The sequence below is a fragment of the Microcaecilia unicolor genome, chromosome 3 (assembly GCF_901765095.1).
Source record: "Microcaecilia unicolor chromosome 3, aMicUni1.1, whole genome shotgun sequence".
NCBI classification, from domain to species: domain Eukaryota; kingdom Metazoa; phylum Chordata; class Amphibia; order Gymnophiona; family Siphonopidae; genus Microcaecilia; species Microcaecilia unicolor.
This window is the reverse complement of record NC_044033.1, coordinates 334,898,877-334,916,497: the sequence shown is the minus strand read 5'-3', so window position 1 is coordinate 334,916,497 and position 17,621 is coordinate 334,898,877. Positions and strand designations below refer to the sequence as shown.

The following is a 17,621-nucleotide window of genomic DNA, read 5'->3' as shown; positions in this document are numbered from 1 at the left end:
ATCAATAAAAAATTGTTAAATCTTAGAGGAGGAAAATAAGGAAAAAAATTTTTGAAGCAAAAAGTGTGGCAGAGATCTGCTGGAGGACCACAGGTTGTGCAATGCTCTTGTACAGGGACTCAAGGAATGATTGAGACCGTCACTCTGTCTCATGTGTTAAAATAACAAACAAAATACACAGAGTGTGTGTATGACGATGCAATAGTCTTAAATACTATTTGGACTAAAGTGAAAGGGAGTCTCATACACAATTTGTCTGTAGATAGTAATATTGTTTTCACTCAATAGGTGAATATATTACATATATTCATGTCATAATCATTGACTCCACCTCCACCAACCCTTTTATAATCACAAAAAGCAACTTGCTCTGTTTTCTTCAGTAAATATATATTTGTCAAAAAGCAACACACTGCACTTATCTTAGGCGAAAAGGTGCCCTCTTAAATCCCCGACAGGTACCCGTTTCGTACAAACTTTGTCAAGGGGGAGTGGCTATAGTTCCGATTCATGCCCCAGGCAGCAGTTTTGCACAACCTATGTGACTGCAGTGGGATTTGTCCTCCCCTGCCATCCATGTCCAACGATTCTCCTCTCTCTCCTGCCCGCCTCTCCCCTCCATTTCCAGCAATTCTCCTCCCCTCCCCATGTCCAGTGATTCGTTCAAACCCCTGCCCACCCGCCCTCCTGCCTGTCCGCCCTCAGCTCCCCGACTTTCTGTTTGTGCAACCTTGCTCCATGCCTTGAAATCTTTAATTTACATACCCGAAGTCGCGGTGAACCAGCAGTACATAAGCATCGCCATGCTGGGACAGACCAAGGGTCCATCAAGCCCAGCACCCTGTCACCTGACAGCGGCCAAAAGAACAAGCAATTTGTCCCGCCCATCCTAGAAATACTGTATTATTCCCTCATCCATTCAATAAGATTCTATGGCTTTTTCCTCCAGGAAGCTGTCCAACCCTTTTTTTGAAGTCCGCTAAGTTAACTGCCTTAACCACCTTTTCCAGCAGCGAATTCCAGAGTTTAACTACGCGTTGAGTGAAGAAAAATTTCCTTCGATTCGTTTTAAATTTACCACACTGCAGCTTCAATGCATGCCCCCTTGCCCTAGTATTTTTGGAAAGTGTAAACAGACTCTTCACATCGACCCGTTCCATTCCACTCATTATCTTATAGCAGCAGGCAGGCTCGACTCCTCGTCGCTTCCCTTCCCTCTCAGCGCGTCCCGCCCTCGCGGAAAGGAAGTTACATCAGAGGAAGGTGGGACGCGCTGAGAGGGAAAGGAAGCGACGAGAAGGCGAGCCTGCCTGCTGCTTTTACTGCTGGTTCGCCGCAACTTCGGGTAAATTAAAGATTTCAAAACAGGAAGCATGGGTGCACGAACAGAAGGGAGCGGGCAGGTGAGCCGGACCTCACAAAAAAAGCAGTGGGCGAAGTTGAGGTGCGCCGCGTGGGGCCCCTTTGAGCGCGAGGCCCTATGCGGTCGCAACGCTCGCCTCAGCCCAAGACTGGCCCTGGCTGCCCCCCCACAGCGAGCAGCTATGCTACATTCGGACTATAAGACGCACCCACATTTTCCTCCCAAATTTTGGGGGAAAAAAAGTGCGTCTTATAGTCCGAAAAATACGGTAAGTATAAAATTCCACCTGCACATCTTAATAAAGTCAGCTGGGATTATTTAGGAATGCAGAGCCGGTGGGATAAGAAGCCATTATCCTCTCTAAAGCAGATACTGCCGGGGTATGTGATTGAGCAGCATTGCTATTACTACTATTAGTACTATTACTTATCGTTTCTATAGCCCTATTAGACGTACACAGCACTGTACACTTGAACATGAAGAGAGAGTCCCTGCTCAACAGAGCTTACAGTCTATTCAAGACAGACCAATTAGAGATTAGGGAGTTAACATTTATTGTTGAAAGGGTTAATTGTAGAACAGAGGAGAATGGAGTCGCACCATGGAGCGATACAAAGGCATTATAACATCCTCCCTTTTGTTTTCCATTCCTTTCCTAATAATACCTAACATTCTATTTGCTTTCTTAGAGGCTCCTGCCCAGTTAAACCACACTGAGTTGGTCATTCCCAGATATTCGGTGGCTCTTAACTGGATAGTATCACTGAATATCCCCTCTGTTCTCCTAACTTTATGTGCCACCGGGTACTGCCTTATTAATCACACTTACCTGTATATTCAATCCTGGACATGGCCTGGCGTTAATTCTCTGGGGTTAATTCAGCCTGTGGTTGTAAGTGGCTAAAACCCTCTGACTGCCTCGAGCTGAATATCTACCTCAGAATGATTTACCAGTTTTCCAATTGTCGTCATCCAGCAGAATCTGATTTATATAGAAACTGGATGGAAAACTGTGTAAAAAAACCCAAAACTCATGATGACATTTCCATTATATTTATGCAGTATTAGTATGGATTACGCAGCTGTTTGTAGCTGTTGCGATAGGAGTTGCTCACCACAGTATGAAAATATCGGGGTATTTCTAGAATAAATTTTTGATGATGATCAGTACAGCAGTACCCCTCTTTTTTTTTTTTTTATTCTGTACCAGTGGAGGTGCCTGTGAATAATTCTGTGGTAACTTTAAAAAAAAACATATTTTGCTGTCTTTTTCTTATAATAGGCTCCCACAATGTCAAGCCTGACATTTTAATCCGATTTGAGCAAGGGGAATTCAAGACTGAGCCTCAGGGATCTGAGGAAACAGGAAATCTGACCACAACAGGCAGATGTGAGGAACTGCCTGAAGCATGTGATGAAGCTACGATTAAAGCTAATAATGAGGTGATACAAACTTTTCCTATAAGAAAGATGCCTCCTCCTGGACCAGAGATAGTGAGAATGAGGTGTTATAATCACAGCCTCTGACTTCTAACTCTTGTTGTGTAGATAATGTGTTTGTTCTATTTTTCTTATTTTTACTTTTTGTCTTTGATTTGTGTTCTTTTTGGTTTGTTTTTCATTTCTTCTTTCTCTTATTCTCCTCCACCCTTATCCATGTTTCTCTCTCTTTCCTTCAACTTCTTTAGTACCTATTGTCTTTCATCCCTTTTGAATTGTTATAATCTTCCCTGTGTCTCTCACTATTTCTGACTTCTCTCTATCCACTTTGCAATCTGTTTCCTGCTGAACTTTTATCCTATTTCACTCAATTTCCTCTTTAATATATAGTTCTACCACCCTCCAGTTTAATCCACTCTGTCATGGTGATATAATTTGGACCCTGATTTCAGAGTGTTCCATTGGTTATCTTCCACAGATCAGGGGCCCTGTGGTGATATCAGCACACAGGTTTGCCATGTGCCGAGACCTTCTTTTACCACTGCCCTCGCTGCTCCACCCCCAAAAAATAATCCAGCCTGGAAATGGTGTGCCCGACGATAGAGCCGGATTGGCGTACTCCATTGCCCCAGTAGCCTTACCGCAGCATAGTAAAAGGGCCCCTAAGTGCAATATACTCTAACTCTCCCTTCTTATTTTTCAGGCTTCTAGGATTTGTATACAGACATTTCAAAGTGTGTTTTTTGTCTATATTGTATTTACAGCTTACTTAGTAGTTGACGGGGATAGTTAGCAGTCTTCACTCTCCATCTGCTCTTCCTTTGAAGGCACCTGGCCTACTTCAGCCTTTGTTTCAATTTCCCTATCGGGATGCCCTTTCTTCCCTGTTCCTTTAAAGATACCTAATCTCAGTCCATCTTCTCCTGAGCAACTGTCAATTCCTTAGCGTCCCTCCGGACCGGACCAGGATTAGACTGATGGGTTGTGCTCGCCTACCAGCAGGTGGAGACTGAGAAAAAACTCTGACTCTAGAGAGCCAATAGGAGCCCTGGCCATGTGACCTTAGCCCCAGTATTTTCTCAGTCTCCCAGCAGGTAGGAAGTGAGCCCATTAGTCTCTCTCCTTTTCTCTTTAGATATTACAGATATTTGTGATAATTCTTCTGTGCCTGGAATCTTATTTAGAGGCTTGACAGGGTTTCCTTTCTCTTCTTTCTTTGACAGCCTCGGGGGTGTTAAACTCGGGTGTCTCGAGTCCACCCCCCTTCCTCCCCATCTCCCTGGCTTAGCAGGGAAGGGCCGTCCCTTTCTCTGGAAAGGTGTACCGTCTTTGGGAGAGGCAGCCACTTTTAACAGGCAGCTGCTTTAAAAGAATTAAATCAAATAAAAGGAAATTCAAAGAAGCAGCCTTTCTTTCCCCAGACTTCAAACGAGCAGGCAGCTCCAGTGTTTTATTATGATTGAGGGGTTATATAAAAAAAAAAAAAAAAAACAAACAGAAGAAAATAATTCAGTATCTGTGACTTTAAACAGCGATTTTTTCTCGTCAGATTTAATTTCCTCCATTTTCTTGCGTTTTGGCGGCGGCAGTTTAAACAAATGAAAAAAAAAAAAAAAGAAATGTGCGAACCGCGTAAGCGCGGCCACCTGTTTTTTCCGATATGGCTTAAAAGTTCAAACAGCTGCTGTCGGTCAGCGTCGCGCAGTTCACGCAGCCGGAACGTGTAAATTTTGCTCTCCCTTCAAGGTTTCTTCGGGTCCGGTGCTGCCTCCAGTTTTTTCGGGGCCTTTTTCGCCGGCTGTTGTTTCTTCGCCGTTCCACTGGGCTCCGCTTGTTCGGACGGTGTCGGGCGCGCTGTCGACGATCGCCACAGGGCCAGTGGAGCGAACGGCGGCCATTTTGTTTCTCCCTCCATCTTATCAGTCGGGGATCTCTCTGCTGAAGGTAAGGCTGCAATTCATAGAGCAGTTCGGCTCCAAGATGTGTACACTTTTGTATGTGCTGAACGGCGTATTCTAAAATGCTCTTCACATCAGCAGGCAATATTTGGTTGAAAGGGGGCTCCTTTCATATATGGATATATAACAAGCTTTTCTTCTTTTAAATTTCTATGTATCACGGGGCTGTTAACACTAGTTTTTTCTGGTGCTCAGTCATTTTTCATTGCCTGGTGGAAAATCTACATCTTATCATAATATCATAATTCATTTCAAGCATTTTCCTCAATAGCTGTAGTATTATACAGTGTTTTAAGAACTTTAGAAACTTTCTCTATAGGCATAGAGTAAATTTCTGTCTTTCTCATTCCCTGGTGAATAGGACTACATTGTCTAAGAGTCAATTGATTGGTACTTTGCAATTCTGACCATAATATCTTAGTTCCTTTCAAGCATTTTACTCCATGCCTATGATGTTATATAGTGTTTTAAGAACTTAACAGACACTCTCAATGGCTGTAGTGTTATACAGTGTTTTCTTTTTCCGACTTTAAGAAGCCTTCTCTAGAGGCATACAGTATATTGTTCAGATGCCATGGGGATATATCAGCTCTTCATATTCTCTGAGGGACAGTCCTGTCTACCAAGCTCCCAGTCACTCAGCTGCCTTAGCAGGCATGCTTTATTCATGTCTTCCCTTCTTTCCAACTGCCTTGAAGCCTCTCATTTTTCATTTTAGCTTTCTTCTGGTTTTTACAGGACATATGGTCACTTAGAGAATAAAGTCATCCTTTCACTTAAAGATAGTGGACGGTCCTCAAACCATCTACTCGTGTTTGTCTCTACTCTATCAGTTCAGCATTGGCAGATTATAAACATCCTGGTTTGGTCCAGTATGCCTATACATACCATCTGCTATCTCTTCCTCTTCCTTAGAGACCTGATGTTATATCAAGCTTTCTTGAATTCAGATACAGTCTTGTCTACACTGCCTTCACCAAGTGGCTGTAGCACAACTTCACTTTTTTCGTTACAGGTAATTTCCAAGTTTGTCCTTTTTCATTTTCATTCTATGCGCCTTCACTCCAGAGTGTTCTTTCAATTGGAAGGGGATTCACTCACTTCCTGTGTATTTATACCATAGGTACATAAGTATGGTTATGCTGGGTAAGGCCTAAAGTCCATCAAGTCCAGCATTCATATCTAATGGGCATAGGTACATAAGTTTTGCCATTCTGGGGAAGCTCAAATGTCCACTTTTCTACAGCCAGAACAGCATTAAAGAAAAGAAAAAAAAAAACAAAAAAAACAAAACCTCTCACGAGAGTATCGAACAGAAATCTCTGCTCCAAAAGCAAGGCTTTGCAGTAATTCTGCAAACTAACGCATACAATATTTGCCATGGCTGTTCACCACTAGGAACACCGGGGACCCTGGGCCTAGGTTCGGTGTTTTAACCTGAAACAAGCTCAACATTCATATCTATTGGGTGTGAGTCTGGTACTACTACTTAACATTTCTAGAGCGCTACTAGGGTTACGCAGCGCTGTACAAATTAACAAAGAAGGACGTTCCCTGCTCAAAGGAGCTTACAATCTACATCTCAGTGAGGGAGGACGCATGACCGTGGTACGTGGATTAGTGGTATGTGGATTAGGGAGATCCAAGAAATTACAGGCCGGTGAATCAGACGTTCATACTGGGACAATTTTTTTCTGTCCGGAGCGTACTACCATAGCTGGTGGACTCCTATATTCAGAACTTTCTATATTCAGAACTTACCCAACTATGGAACGCCATAGAGATAGGGTTGGAGTTTGTAGCCCTATTTAACTGGTGTCCTTGGTCACCCTTCCTCTTCACCTCAGGATCCAGAGAATGGCTAGTTTTTTGCTTATGCATTAACCGGTCATTTTCAGCAGTACTCTCTCTTCCGTTCTTTTATAGATCTAAGAGGATGTTCATTGCGCTCTTAGGGTCATTTCATTCTTACCTAGACGACTGCCTAATTGGAGAAAGTCTTATCAGCAGAGTTCTCGGGTCACGCACCGGGTGTTGCATTTCTTACAGTCTCTAGGTTGGGTGGTGATTGTAGCCAGGCCTCTCATTTGATCTCTCATTTGATCTCTCATCAGATATCTCTGTTTTTCTCTTTGTTTAGTCAGGTTGGCGCACAGTCTTTTGTCTCCTCTGCAAACATCCCAGTTTATATTTTTCTTGGTGACCTTGGGCCTTCGGCCATTTCCTCACTCTATTCTGCAGAATGCAATTTTACTTTCTAATGCCCAAGAAGGAATTTTCCTTCATCCTATTGCGAATCTCAGGGTCATCAATCGCACTATTTAAGTGTCATCTAGTTATCTCAAGAACCTTAGTTCTGTCATTGGGATGCTTCGTGCAGTACACTTTTTGGCAGAAGCTTGTTTGTATATATTTTTTTTCTGGGGGACCTCAGCAATTCGTTTTACCTTCGGGTGAATTTTGTTTTCCCTACTGACAAACAAGGCGGAGAGAGCTATGTTGGTCCTTGCCATGGCAATGGGTTATGTCATCCGCCAAGGAGGAGTTAAGAGTATACTCTTGAGTTTGTACTCATTTTTTCTTAGTTGTGTCACCCTGCATTTAGGTGAATGGACTCTCATTTTTTCAGCCTTACTTCCTCACTGCGACACTTCAGGGCTATCTCTTTTTGCCTTCAGGCTCACGAAAATTTCTTGCTTCTTCCGTTCAGCAACAGTCTTGACGGAGACAGGGACAGATGCCAACGTCCAGCAGGGGTTTTTCAGCCTTCTTTATGCGTTTCTTCCATCATCTCACTAGGTGTTTACGCAGAACCAAGGCACCCTTCTACATCCGGACCCCCAGTCACTCAAACTTATGGCGTGGTTACTGGGTCTGCAACATCTTTGATATTTTCGCAGGAAGTACTTCAAGTTTTAATTGCTTCCAGACAGAAATCTACATTAAAGTCCTATGAATCAAAGTGGCGACGGTTCACTCTGTGGTACTCCTCTCGCCACTTCATTCCACAAACAGTATCCATTTTGCATGTTTTGGAATATCTTCTGCATCTTGTGAAATCTTGTCTGTCTTACTCATCCATTAGAGTTCATTTGGCAGCTCTATCAGTGATGCATGATACTGTTGACAACCGCACGCTTATGCAGCATCCACTGTCAAAGCGGTTTCTTAAAGGAGTCCTGCACCTGTACCTCCCGCTTCGTCCACCAGCTAGGTGAACTAGGTGAACAGAAAGTTCTGTTTTCTAGTAGCCATAACTTTTTCTATAAAGTTTTCCTCTTCAAGCAGTGTTTCCCAGTAGCCATTGCAGCAAGTGGATCTATGTGTGGAATACTTCTACGGTTGGTAACTTCTTTTCGGTCTGCTGTAGTTTAAAGTTTTCACCTTTCCCAATCGGTTTTTTCTTATTGGTTTTGTCCTTCTAGCCAGTAGGCGTAAAAGTTTTTCATTGTTTCTAACCCGCTATATCGCGAAGGATCAAGGAAATGAGAATGTCTATTTCTCTTCTCGTTGAGAGGGCAGTTCCACAGCGTATTACAACATATTCCACAACTTCAGAAGCGGGCTCTATTCTTACTACGGCGATTTTGGGTGCTCTCGGTGCACATTGGTAAGTTGGCAACTTAGTCCTAGTTTCATTTTATTTTGCTCATTGGGACACACTACATGTTAGTTGTCGCCAGGTGGCCTATGCAGCATGAACATTTCTCTGCAGTTTTCATAGGGTCCCTCCCTTCAGATTACTGCTTTGGTACTTCCCATCAGTCCAATCCTGGTCCGGTCCGGAGGGACGCTAAGGAAGGAGAAATTAGATCTTACCTGCTAATTTGCTTTCCTTTAGTCCCTCCGGACCGGACCAGGCCCCTCCCATGTTCTCTCTACTCTTTAGCTTCTTTTATTAAGTAGGAAGTGTATTCAGTAGGAAGTGTATTCATTCCTTTACGATTCGTGGAACAATACTATATATATACAGAACTTTACGTGGTCTATACCACTTCTCTGGTGGTTGCTGGTGAGCTCAATTGCTGGAATCTATCTATAAAACCTTAAATACGCCATACCACTTCTCTGGTGAGAGTTGTGGCTGAGCTCAGTTGCTGGAATATCTATAAACCTTAAATATGATTTACCACTTTTCTGGTGAGAGTTGCTGGTAAGCTCAGTTGATGGAATATATATAAAATCTTAAGTGGGCCATACCACTTCTCTGGTGAGAGTTGCTGGTGAGCTATAAGACAAGTGAGCCATACCACTTCTCTGGTGAGAGTTGCGGGTGAGCTATATTATACGTGAGCCATACCACTTCTCTGGGGAGAGTTGCTGGTGAGCTATATTACATGTGAGCCATATCGCTTCTCTGGTGAGAGTTGCTGGTGAGCTATAGTACAAGTGAGCCATACCACTTCTCTAGTGAGAGTTGCTGGTGAGCTGTAATACATATCGGGCCATACCACTTCTCTGGTGAGAGTTGCTGGTGAGCTCTGATACTTGGCATTGCCGAGTGCTTTGTGGCTGCTAGGATTCCATACGGCACAGAAGGTCTTTCTTTCTTTCCTGCTTTGTTATTCAAATACTGAGGCTAAGGTCACATGGCCAGGGCTCCTATTGGCTCTCTAGAGTCAGAGTTTTTTCTCAGTCTCCACCTGCTGGTAGGCGAGCACAACCCATCAGTCCAATCCTGGTCCGGTCCGGAGGGACTAAAGGAAAGCAAATTAGCAGGTAAGATCTAATTTCTCCCTTTCCCCCATATTCTAGTTTAAAAGTTGTATCTCTTTTTAAACACTAGTTCCAGCAGCCTGATTCTGCCCTGGGTAAGGTGTGTCGCATTTAGAACATTCTTCCCCTTCCACAGAAAGTTGTCTGGTTCCTAACACATCTAAATCCTTCCCAATACCATTGTCTCACCCACACATTGAAACTCTGGAGCTCTGCCTATCTCTTGGGTCCTGCATGTGGAACAGGGAGTATTTCTGAGAATGTTACTCTGGAGCTTCTAGATTTCAGCTTTCTATCTAAGAGCCTAAATTTGGCTTCCAGGACTTCCCTATATTTTTGGTACCCACATGTACTAAGACAGCTGAGTCCTCCCCAGCACTGTTTAAAATCTTATCTAGGTGATGTGTGAGATCTGCCTCCTTCACGCCATCCTTACCCTTCCCTCCCTAGCAGAAGCTCCTGAAGACACATCATCAGTGCGAGAGGATAATACTTCTTTGGAGGCTAGATCCTGGCTGTTGGATCATTTCTGCCTCACCAAAGTGATCTTTCATTTTTAGATGATCTCTCTACCAAGATAGTACAGAGGCTGCCAGACTAGGTATGGGACTTCTCTACTATATCCGTGTTTGGTGTCCTCTGTATTCCTCTCTCTCTGCTTCAGTGCTTCCAAATCTGGTACTCTAGCCTTGTCAAATCAGACTCATTCTTTGAGAACCAGGAGCTCTTTGCACTGAGTACACACGTGTGATCTCTCACCAGCTGGGAGATAAGCATACATGGGTGCTATCCAGTCTTTTGAATTAAGTGCCACATCTTACTGCTAGATTGCTGTCTGCATCTCAATATTGGTGAATTGTTTAGTTATTCAAACTTGCTAAGAGAGTAAGGTTAGCTAGATTAATATAAAGGGCCTTAAGATTATTTGGTATATTTTATGCTTTTATTTTGTTTTTCTCACTGATCTTCAATTGTTGTATGGGGTGAATGATTTGCCTAGGAACATAGCCTGTGGTGACAAATCTCCCCCTTTGTGCCATCTCTGTCCTTCTTAAGCATGTGAATAGTTTTAGGTTTCATCTGAACTGGTCAGCGCTGAATATCAGCCACCTAAGTCGAAACCAGCCAAAAATAAACTGGATATTCAGTGCCAGTCACAGTGGTTTAGTATTGGGTGTGGGGGGGGGGGTCTCTTGGGGGTTCTGTGTTTTCTGCTGTATTATTTGGCATCTATATGTCCTCTTTATGTGATCTTTTGTGGCAGAGTGTTGTTTGTCAGTTTTTAAGTCTCTCGGTTCTCATCAGTCACAGATAGTGAGATTTCAGCACAGTGGGCTCAAAATGGCCCAACAGTGAATATGGAAAAGACTGAGATGATGGTGATACCTACTGATCAGCTCTGCTCTTCTCTGCATTTTTATCTTTACCCTCCTTTCTTGAACCTATTCCAATTTAGAATCAAATCTGTTATCTAGGATTAGTTCATGACTCTGCTGACATTTCGTTCACAGGTTTTATAGTTTTTGTTTTGTTTTTTACTTTTTGCAGCTTCATCTTCACGTCAGATGGTTTTTGTATGCTGATAGAATTGTTGATTTTATCTTCATTTGATTACCATAATATTCTATCTTTAGGTTTCCATGATACAGTGCTTAGGCCTTTTGCAACTTGACTAGAACACTGCAGCACATCTGATTTCTGGATGTGGACAATTTGGAGGCAATTCTACAACTGGGAGCCTCCATGTAAGTGCCCCAAGGACGTGCAGTAGGTTCCTTTTCCACAACAGATTCTAAGTGACTGGGATCCATTATAGAATACTGGCTTAATCTGAGATCGACATGACTCACATTTAGTTGCCAGTGTTACCAGCCATGGAGCTGGCGTAAGTGCAGACACCTACATGAGATTTTCTGTAAGTCACGTGCTTAGTCCTGTCTGTTACTGTGTTGCTCCCTTGCAAGTACACGCTTAGGCACCCTGCTAGCAGTAATGTAGGTACCAGGACACATACACGCTGAAATGCTGGTATTCTAGACATTTACGTATGCGACACCTAGATTATAGAATTGCCCATTTAATGCCTAGTTCTTCCATTCTGAGGAGCTGCGTTGGATACCTGTAAATATCACACACTACTTAAATGTCTTCCTTCTAGAAACCTTCGTTCTTTTTAACAGTGCTGTGGTTTATAAAACTTCCATGAGACAGTGTGTGTTTTCAGTATGATGTATACAACTGGAACACTTTACCCTTGAAGTTGCGGTGTACCATTATTTGATTTTTTGAAGAAACACAAAGGCTTGACTGTTTTCTTCTACTTACCCATTTTACTTTGAATGATTTTTTATTTCTATTATTGTTTCTTCTTATGTGAACTATTACATGGGTTTGTTGTAAACCATCTAGAAGTATGTTGATAGGGTGTATATTTAATAAAACGAAATGAAAAAATGATGACACTTTGATGTAGGGTATCCTATTTGCTGTTCTAGGCATTGGTCACATTCAAGGATGTTTCTGCTTATTTCTTGGAAGCGAACTGGGACATTCTGGGAGAATGGCAGAAGGAGCTGTACAAGAAGGTCATCAAGGAGATTCATGACATCCTCATCTCACGAGGTAAATAGGTTTCTCTGTCATCTACCAAACAAGCACATAAAAATCACAGGAACTAGATACCATGGGCACCTCAAATTTAGATCTTGGCTTCTTATGCCATCCCATATTCAATAGGAGTGTGTGAAAGACTCCATTGCTACAGGATCTGCAAAAGATGCTGCTCTCCTTTTTAAGATAAAATGTAGACCTTAAACTAGAGGCTTCACACAACACCACCTGGAATCTCTCACCCATTCCTATACAAAATATTTTGGCACAGAAGACCAGAGAGAGGATCTACCTCTCAGATTTTCTCTGAGGCTTCTGCATAATGTCATGACATATCAGTTGCACACGAGTCAACTATACTGTACAACATGTAACCCCTCTAAATATTAACCAGAAGATTGACTCCTGCAATGCCTCCACCTAGGAGGGAAATGAAGAGAATTCTCTATACCAGAAAACCTCATGATATCATCTTAATCAAGTGTCGGACCACTGCTGCCTCTTCTCTCCAAGCTTTGTCAGACAAATACACATACCCCAAGATACCTATACACAGACCTCCATGCACAAATCACAATGTAAATATAATTTTCCTACTTCTTATCAACAGGTTATTCAATTATTAATCCTGATGTTATATTCAAGATTAAAAAGGAAGATGAGAAATATTTCACTCAACAATGTGAGTGGGAGGGAAAAGAAAATCCAAATGACTCCACCAACAGTAAGTAAATGTTTTGGATTTAATGGGCTTTGCATTTTGAGATCACAGGAGATGAGTCATTCACATCAAACATTTGGACACTTAAAATCAGTTTCCTAATTTAGTGTTATCAGATATCGTGAATCCTTGTGAATGTGTTTTCTCATCACAGACATTCCAGTTGTAACATCTGTGTTCTCACTGAGTATTAAGCAAGAGGAAGCTCTCCCTATCATGGAAAATCCTGAATCAGAGATGTCTGAACAGACTCGTCCTTCTGTAACAAGTAAGTATAAAGTTCCTCCTGCACATCTTTACTGAAGTCAGCTGGGACAATTCAGGAATTCAGTGCTACTGGGATAAAAGGTTGTCATCTCCTCTTCTCCTCCCTCTGTCTGTTTCCCTACTTTGGACAGATTAAACTGTCTGTGGAGATGGAGGAGGCACTGATAGAGGTGGGTATCCCAGGGGTGGGATCAGGTCTGCAAAACCCTTCATCCTAGAGTGTCTTGGGGTTGAGAGAGGGCTTCCGGAGGTGGAGGGATGCACTGTTGTGGAGGAATGTGACTGATGTACTGGTACAGTTTGACTTAGTAATGGACATTTGATTTGCAGATAGGTTAATGCAAATCACAGTACATAATGCAATTTATCGTAATTATGCCATTCCCAATTCCAAAATGGCAGCCTGCTCATGCCATTCCCAATTCCAAATGGCGGCCACAACCTCCTGCAGGCTGCCACGGGAAGTCACAACTGCCATTTCTAAACTTTGTTTATTAATTTTCTAGCAAAGTATTGACAGCATCTCTCAACAGAAAAAATTAAGAACAAGTGTACATTTTGTTACACAACAAACTGCCACCTCCAATAATGAAAAAACTAAAAGTAGACCCTCCCCATCCCTTATCTCTCCCCTTCCCAAAACTCAGATTTGTCCTTCCAACTGGAGGAATCGCCCCACATTTCTTGATATTTACATTTATTAGATTTTAAGGTAGTCAATCTATGCATATTATATACAGCCTGTTTTGGTATGTCCCGTGTATACCAATGTGAGGCAATCAGTGGTCGAGCTGCTGTAAAACCAATGGCATTAATTTATCCATAGCTCGTTATCCCTTCCACTCTCCCTCTTAGTAGGGCATTTTCCATAGTACGCGCTATACGAGTCTCGAGTAACTGTTGCCCATATGCAGATACCTCCTTCCATAATTTCTGGACCTTAGGACATTCCCACCAGACGTGAGTATATGTTCCCCTCCAACTACACCCTCTCCAACATCCCCTTTCCTCATAATGGCTTGCAGTCTAGATGGAGAGCAATGCCACCTCACCAGTACCTTTAAGACCGTTCTCAATAATCTGAGGTGGCATTTGGACAATTTATGAGATCACATTGAGACATTTGTCCATTACTCCTCAGATAACTCTCTAGATCCCTCTCCCATGCCCCCCTGTAGATAGCCTTCCATTTATCTAAGGTGTTGAGCAGCTGATAAACAAAAGATATATAACCCCTACCAACTTGTCCACCCACATCTGGGGCATGATTGGACCAATTAATGGGCTCAATCTCGACCCTATCCATCTTGCCCCCTTCCCCTCTCTTCACTAACAGGTAATCTATTTGGGAATATGAATTGTGTACAGCTGAAAAATATGTTTAGTTTCTCTCTCCCTCATGATGGACCCTCCAGATATCCACTAAGCCTGAAGTGGTCAAATATTTCTGCAAAATTCTCCTATCCTTTTTGTGACCATCTCCCTTACCTCCTGATCTATCCCAGGTTGGTTCTTTTAAGTAACATAGTAGATGATGGCAGGTAAAGATCTGTACGGTCCATCCAGTCTGCCCGACAAGATAAACTCATTACATATGGTATGTGATACTTCATAAGTATATCTGATCTTGATTTATATTTGCCATTTTTAGAGTATAGACTGTAGAAGTCTGCCCGGCACTGTCTTTGTTCTGAAATTTCTGAAGTAGTTGTCTCAGCCCCTGAAAAGCTTCACTCCAGCCCCTTCAAATGTATTCAGCCTTGATCAGGGCACAGACCATAGAAGTCTGCCCAGCACTGGCTTTCTAACTTAATCTCTGCTAAGCTGTGAATCCATTCCTTCTAATCAGGATTCCTTTGTGTTTGTCCCACACATTTTTGAATTCCGTTACCATTTGCATCTCTACCACCTCCCGTGGAAGGGTATTCCAGGCAACCACCACCCTCTCGGTGAAAAAATACTTCCTAACATTACTCCTGAGTCGGTCCCCCTTCAACCTCAATTCATGTCCTCTAGTTCTACCGCCTTCCCATCTATAGAAAATGTTTGTTTGCAGGTTAATAATACCTTTCAAATATTTGAATGTCTGTATTGTATCACCCCTGTTTCTCTTTTCCTTCAGGATATACATGATTAGGTCAATAAGTCTGTGCATGTACGTCTTGCTACGTAAACCCCATACCATTTTTGTCGCTTCTTTGAACCGCTTCAAGTCTTTTTATATTCACAAGGCCACCGCAGTGTGACACTGTTTTGTCACCTTGGGATCCTCGGACACCATCACCCCTACGTCCCTCTCCTGAGCCAAGCTTATCAATCTCTTCCTTCCTATCTGGTGCATCTCTTTTGGTTTTCTGTACCCTAAGTGCATCATTCTGCACTTCTTGGCATTAAATTTTAACTGCTAGACCCTTGATCATTATTCCAACGTTTGAAGATCCCTTCTCATGGTTTTCTTCTCCATCCAGGGTATACACACCATCCAAGACGATAGTCGGACTGCATACCATCCCCAGCGTGGATCAGCAGCTGATCCATAGACGCCGACATCACAACTGAGGAGGACTCGATACCCACCCGCCAATGGACAGAAAACCTCACTTGCAAACCACAAGAAAAACGATCGAGGTTCTGACCCAGTGGAATCGATCCCCACTCGCCCCTGGACAAAAGACCTCACATGCATACCGCATGACATGGGGCTACAATTATCACAAGAGACTCTCCCCCGTCGGATCAACACCAAAGACGAACCACTCCTGCTGTAATTGAGAAGTGGCTTGGACAACGATGATAGGACTAAAACAACAGTACCTCAGAAACCACAGTGACCCAAAACCAATATGAACACTTTCAAACTACTCCTAGCAGTTTACTACACTATACTAATTCCCACAATTCTAACCACTCCACTTACAAACAGTAACATGACACCCATGCCACACACACACCAAAGACTAACTGAACATAATACACCCTCTCACATAGACAATAGCCCAATCAACAGAAAATCACCAAAACGCGGAAAACCACAACAGAAGGGAAATAAAGACCCTACTAGAATAAAAGAACGACAGCTTATAAAAATCCACACAACATCAAACACAGACCCCTACCAAAAAATTCAGGTGGGTTACATAAACGCCAGATCAGTAGTCAACAAAACAATAACCATAACAGATTGGATCACAGCAGATAACCTCGATCTTCTAATTATCAGCAAAACCTGGATCCATGACCTCAAGGACCCCATAATTTTGGAGCTATGCCCTCCAGGCTACAAAATCACTCACTGGACAAGGAAAGAAAAAAGAGGAGTAGGTTTAGCACTAATACATAGATCCCACTTCACTGCAACAACAACAGCCAAGTCTGTAACACCACAACTAGAAATCGCCTCAGTTAGAATTAACCACATTACTCTGCTGGACAACCTAAACATTGTCTTGTTCTTTAGACCACCAGGCAATTGGCAAGAATGCCAACCACACTTCATGGATTTCATATCGAATACCTGTGTAGCGAACTCCAACATACTTACTATAGGGGACATAAACATACACTTAGAGGACAACAACGGAAACAATGCACGTGAATGCAAGGACTTCCTCCAGTTATGGGACCTTAGTTGGCCTAAAATGCAAGCTACTCATATGAAAGGCCACACAATAGACCTTATCTCTCACAAACTATCCCCAGACTTAAACCTTATACTAACAGAAACAAAATGGACAGACATACAATGGCCAGATCACTACAAACTAAACCTAACACTACAATGGAGGATAAAAGGCACATACCTCAAGCAAGAATGCACAACCTACACCACGAGAGGACAAATTGACCCTGAAACATTTTGGCAACAGATCTACACTAACGAATGGAAAACACAAACAGACACCATACATTATCTACTAAAATGGGACGACAGGTGCAGGAACACACTAGACAAAATCGCACCATTACAAACAAGAACCACACGACGACAAACCTCAATACCTTGTGTCGCGTTCTCGAGGACCTTGGCATTCTGTCAGGCTTCTTCCCCGGGAGCACTGGGTTCGTGAGTCCTTGGACCACTACCGTGGAACGGCAGTGGCAGGCAAAGTCACCTTCAAGGTAGAGACGAGGCAAGACTGGACTGGAACCCCGGACTGGAGTTCTGCACAGGAATACACAGGACTGGAATGCACCGGACGGGTGCGCACTGGAGTGGAGCCCACTGGACTGGAACCCAAGGGACCGGAACCCGCTGGACAGGAACACACTGGATCTAGGCTTCACCTACGCTTAGCCACCATTCCCCGAGGGTTGAGCCCTCAGGTTCGGGCAGCCGGCAGGGCTTACAGGAAACTTGGAACTGGAACTAGCAGGCAGGAACAACAGGAGTCAGGATACAGAAGTGCTCCCAGGCACCTAGGCGAAAGCAAGGCAGACAGGCAGGGAATGTCCAGGTTCCGGCAATAGTCAGGACTGACCACAGGCAGAGAATATCCGGGTCCAGGCAGTAGGCAGGTCAGACAGCGGGCAGAGAGTAGTCAGGTTC

At 43.1% G+C, this 17,621-nt stretch overlaps 1 protein-coding gene across 1 annotated transcript in view; it reads left to right on the top strand.

Moving 5' to 3' along the window:
• The window catches only part of LOC115464717, a 362,726-nt gene that overhangs the window by 229,836 nt on the left and 115,269 nt on the right, over positions 1-17,621 (top strand). The window contains 1 exon segment of the mRNA XM_030195078.1: positions 12,963-13,076. Coding sequence (XP_030050938.1) covers positions 12,963-13,076 — 114 coding nt within the window.